Source organism: Vitis riparia, chromosome 18, assembly GCF_004353265.1.
Source record: "Vitis riparia cultivar Riparia Gloire de Montpellier isolate 1030 chromosome 18, EGFV_Vit.rip_1.0, whole genome shotgun sequence".
NCBI lineage: Eukaryota > Viridiplantae > Streptophyta > Magnoliopsida > Vitales > Vitaceae > Vitis > Vitis riparia.
In genome coordinates, this window is record NC_048448.1 from 39,237,601 (window position 1) to 39,243,326 (window position 5,726).

Below are 5,726 nucleotides of genomic sequence, written 5' to 3' on the forward strand. Positions count from 1 at the left end.
TTCGTTGGACACAACATTTGGTTGATTGCAAGCAATAACAAGAAACCTTTGGAGAAAAAGATGGAAATACCAAAACAAATCCCGAATATGAAGTGCCGATTAACAGAAGAAGTCCTTGGATCTGAGGCTTAAGAGCAATAACCCCAGGCATTTCAATTATTGGTTTTGGCTTGCATGGGCATAAGAGGCATAAAAGGCTTAAGAGCAACAACCATCGCCGCCACATTTTCATCCTCATCTCTCAACTTAGGTGGAGTTTGTTTTTTGGCATAATAGAAAAAATCAAAATATTTTGTTTTTTCTATTCAACTAAAAGTAACCTGTTGACATTATCCAACATAACTAAAGTGAACTTGTTATCAATAGGTTCGATTTAATTATGTTAAATGATATTAATATGTTACTTTTAACTGAATAAAAAAAGTCAAGATTTTTTCTATTCACCCAATAAACAAACACCACCTTATTTTTCCTTTCCATCCCATGTTTACATTCATTATACTAGTGAAAATGGCTGGCACACCACGTATGGCTGCCTACAAGTCTACAACCACAAAAAGACATACACCTAGTCCACACTAGGCCAAGGAAAAGGGTTTTCTTTATCCACATGCAAGAAGCTAAATTGTAATTTAGCACAGCTTTTCTAAATGGTACCTACAAGTTAACATCAGTAAAGTTATGATAATATTTAGTGCATGCATGGAAGGATTTCAATTTATGTCAGACGCTGCGTTGAGGGGACAGCCTCCCAATTAAGAAAGAAAGAACGAACAAAGAAGGGACCTTCTAAAAAGTAATATTTTTGTCCACAAGCTCGTTTAATGAAATTAAAATCCTTTTCAATTCCATTCTTTTGACGAATCAAAAGCTTTGAAACAATTTATATCAATTTAGGCAAAAAAAAAAAAAATTATCTCCATAAATTTCGTTTTATTCCAAATATAATCTCATTTTTTTTTCCTCTTTCATATCCCTCTATTCCAAATACAGCATTCAAATATAACAAGCAACGAAAGCTACCACAACTGCATCAATAGGCGAGAAAAACAAAAACAAATAGTATGTTTCTTGAAGCAACCATAGTATGGTTGCATGAAGCAACCATATATAATGTTACAAGTGCAGTCACATCATCTCCAAATTAAATGAAATCCATACAAATTAATCTTAATCACTTTTGTTGGTAAAAGATGATGAGCTATTCATTCGATCTTGGATGCATGTCTAGTTCCAATTCATCTCCGGGCTCCAAACTTCTTGACGATTCCGCAAAGTAGTAATCGTCCTCTTGATGGTCTAGTTCAACAGGCAAATGCCCTTGAAGCTTTTTCAGATTTTCCAGCTCCCAAGAAACTTCTTTCATGGTTGGCCTTTTCCTTCCACTCAACTTCAAGCACCTCATTGCGAGGTTGGCCAAGATTACTAGCTCCTCTTTTTCTCCCTCCATCACAACTTGCGGATCCAACACATCGAAGAGACTATTTTTCTTTGCTGAGCATATGAAATGTGCAGCTAATCCCATATCTTCAGATCTAAGACCAGAAATTGGCTTTTGTCCTGTCAAGAGTTCAACAAGAACAACTCCAAAGCTATAAACATCACTCTTTTCTGTATATTGGCTTGACTGAAAGTACTCTGGATCCAAATACCCAAACGTCCCCCGCACACTTGTGGTTAAGTGAGATTTTTCTGTTGGAACAGACCTGGAAATCCCGAAATCGGACAACTTTGCTCTATATTTCCCATCCAAGAGTATGTTACTCGACTTGATGTCTCTATGATAGATTGGCACATCAGCAGCTGAATGCATGTAGGCCAGTGCCCCTGCAACTTCCTTAGCAACTCTTAACCGATCCGACAATTTCATTGGAGACTCCTCCATCTGATCATGGATATGGTTAGAAAGGGTTCCATTTGAGACGCACTCATACACCAGCAGTGGAACCTCAGTTTCTAAACAACAACCTAACAGTTTAACCACATTTCTGTGATTGATCTGGGAAAGTATGACCACCTCATTTACGAAGCGTTCAATTTGAGCTTTATCCATCTTTTTAGACTTCTTAACGGCTACAACGCTTCCATCGGGTAACATTCCTTTATAAACTATACCTTGGCCTCCTTTCCCAAGGATGCGGTTCTCATTATAGTAATCAGTTGCCTTCTCTAACTCCTCGGAGGAGAAAATTTTTAGTTTCTCAAGTTTGCCTTTGTCTGAGGAGATTTGTTGCTGTAATAACAAACCTCCATTGCGCTTAAATAACTTCTTCTTGAGTTTAATGATCTTCCTTTCCTTCACGAGCGCATTCAACCAGTAAATTCCAGCAATTAACAACAAGAATCCAATGCTTAAGATTATAGCTACACAACACAAAAAGAAAAAGGAAAAAATTATAATTCATTTAAGTTTTAATTCGACTAATTAAGTCTGCCCCCATATGAAATATTGATCAAATTGAAAGAGGCATACTCTTCTGGTGAGTTTTTATTTCAATGTACTTTTCTCTACCTTCTAAGAGCTAGAACTTTTAGAAGACAAAGAAAGAAGGGCCAAAAAAACACAAATCAAAAGCAAGATCTCATCAAATCTGTTCGATGGTGAATGAATCTATTCAAGGACTTTGTGTAAATTATATGAATGAAACATCATAATCTTAATAGAAAAAAAAAGGACAAATAAATAAGAAAAGAAACAAAGAAAACCTAATTGCAGGAAGTGGTAAGGTTGAAAAAAAATGACCCAAGTTCTATTTTGATGAAATTTAGATTCTTTCTACTTCAAATCTCCCCATTGCAAACAGATGATAGGTAGGTAAAGTTTAAGCTCATTGAAAATACTATTACATGGATATGCTATCTGTATAGTGATGGAAGGAAGGTATTACCTAATGCCAAAATGGCAACGCCATGTCTTCGGCTATTCACTTCACTTTCATCAGACCTTCTACAAGTGTACTCTCCAGCTGTATTCTGGCAGAATCCGTCACACGGATATCCACTTGGATCGTCACACTCGTCAATGTCTACATGGAGATACACACAAGTAGTAAAGCATAAGATGTCACAACTAGAAGATATAAACCCAAGGATGATCGGTCTTAATTACCTTGGCAACCTCCGGGAAGATAGGGGTTTCCCTGAAAGCCTTGTTTGCATATGCATCGATATCCGGGGCCATTGGTGGAGCTCTGGCACTCAGTGTTTTTGCCACATGCATATGTTCCTGATCTGTTTCCAGAGGCTTCGCACTTTTCTTCTCCTACAACCCATTGAAGTGTCACTTGTGTAGTTACAGGATGCTTGGAGAGATTTATTTCCGAAATACGATAAGTAGATTTGGCGGCCACAAAAGCGTGTAGGCAAAATTTATGCTTGGGATCCGAGGAGGGGTCGATGCTGAAGAGTGTGATATTCAAAGTCTTGAGTTGCTTCGGGAGGGAGGTGGTGCAAAACCCTGGTGCGGCAGAGGGAGGGTATCCCCGGCAGAAAGATAAACACGCCCTCCGATACTCCCGGTTGTTATCAATCAAAGCAGTTATATTGCAGCCAAGAACTACAAATTTGTTACGATTGTGGAAGAACGTGAATGGGCTGCCTGCCAGCTTAATGCCACCATAAAAGTTTACCTCGGATACTCCATTAGAAAAGCATTGCCGTTTGGTCTTCATGGTAACATTCACGGTGCCCTTTATTGATAAATGGCGAACAGGAAGGGAACCAAGTAACAATGGCTGGCCATTGTTGCACTGCAGAAGGAACTTGTCATCCTTGGCGCATTTCACATCTCCAATCCCAAATGGGTAAGGAATTGATATGTTCCCACATTTATCTGGACAGTGTGGCTTTGCAATTGGCCCAGGCATTTCAATTATTGGTTTTGGTATGCATGGGCATAAGAGGCATAAGAGGCTTAAGAGCAACAACAATGGCGGCCGCATTTTCATCCTCATCTCTATCAACTTAATTTGCCTTTCCACCTGATGCCTACATTTGTACTAGTGATCAGGATGAGGATATGGCGCCCAGACACGGGGATGAGGATGGCGTCTCCACCACAAAAGGCCATACCCCTCTCTCGTCCACACTCAAGCCAAGGAAAAGGGTTTGCTTTGTTTTAGTGCGGGTCTTTAATTGATTCCATCAAACCCTTCCTTGGCAGACAACATAACCATGTGGGGTTTTGCATTCTAAAAAAGAAATTAAGTTTATTTCTATGGACCACGAGGTCAATCATCTTAAACCATTTGCAGAACACCAAAAAAGCAAGTCCCTTCGCCTTATCATGCATGCATGATTCTCCTCCCTTCCTTTATCTGTCTTTTGACAAGTCTGACCGGCCATTTTCATGCTACCATTTGTAATTTATCATCGATATTTTTTGTATGTCACCTAAAAGCTACTTTTTGATGCCCTAAATGGATCCTTAAGTATTGCCAGTAAAGTATGGTGATATATATGGCAAAGAGGATTTTAATTTATGGCAAAGCTGCGGCCAGTGAATAAGGCGAAATTAAGTATTTAAGGCAATCATATTATAATCCGTGTTTAAGAGTTAGATTTTAAAAACAAAAAAACAAAAAATATATATATATTTCAAATTTTTAGCCCAAAATATAATGATATTATTTCAAAATTTATTTAACCATAACCTAATAACAATGAATAAATCCAATAAAGCTTACAAAATATACATAGTAATAAATAAATATAGAAGAATTCATCTAACATCAAATTATTATAAATCATAACAAATATATGTCATAGAATATTGGTTTGATTTGGTTTTTTCCGGTTAACTGAAAACCAAACTCATTAAATCGGTTTCTACAATTCTTAATCCAAAATGCCCTTATATGGTGATTGAAAACCTAACTGATTGGATATATTTTGATTGAGTTGGATTGATTCTATCAGTTTTTCAATTATCACTTACACCCCTTAATAATATGGGGTGGATGAAAGCTATTGCGGGACCAAGGCATCATTTGTTGGATCAATTATATACAGTGGACTTGCCCCACCTTGCTTTGCCAATTAGTTGCCAAAGGAAGAAACGAGAAATGATAGAGGAAAAGAAGGGAAAGGGAGCGGAAAGGAGGAAAGGAAGAGAAGGAGAAAGGGATGAGAAGAAAACCAGCAAGTTTAGTATTTGAGTGTGTGAAGAAGAGGATATTTTTACCCTTTCATATTCAACTTCTTGGATTTCACAAAAAATAAAAAAAAAATAGATGGATATTTGTAGGATTTAGGTGAATAAGATTATAGTATTCATCTAAAAATAAGGGTTTGATATTGTATTAAAGTACCAATTTAGTTCAAAAGCTTAAATTACAATGTATAAGACCATTTATGTTTATCAAGCCCTAAATAGAAAATGGGTTTGATATTGTATTAAAGTACTAATTTAGTTCAAAAGCTTAAATCACAATGTATAAGACCATTTATGTTTATCAAGCCCTAACTAGAAAATGAGAATGAGAAATTCATTCCATATCTTTTTTATTATATCTATAATTAGATTTCTTTTAAAAATGAGAATAGAAATTAAAAAAAAATTATTACCATGAATTCAAAATACATATTTATTAGGATGTCGATTCATTTCCTCTATACGATGTTGTGATCAACATTCATTCTATTATCATATTTTCATTCCCATTCTCATCTACCAAACACACCCAAATTGAATCAACTCATTTAGGGTCCAATGTATGATTCACTAA

At 36.5% G+C, this 5,726-nt stretch overlaps 1 protein-coding gene across 1 annotated transcript; it reads right to left on the bottom strand.

The window, feature by feature from the left end:
• Positions 1-971: 971 nt before the first annotated feature.
• Positions 972-3,756, bottom strand: LOC117906413 (putative wall-associated receptor kinase-like 16). The gene is made up of 3 exons (XM_034819428.1): positions 3,110-3,756; positions 2,889-3,026; positions 972-2,364 (listed from the first exon to the last, which is right to left on the bottom strand). Exons 1-3 carry the CDS (start codon positions 3,669-3,671, stop codon positions 1,202-1,204), a joined length of 1,863 nt encoding a protein of 620 aa, XP_034675319.1. The 5' UTR covers positions 3,672-3,756; the 3' UTR covers positions 972-1,201.
• Between the last annotated feature and the right edge of the window lie 1,970 nt (positions 3,757-5,726).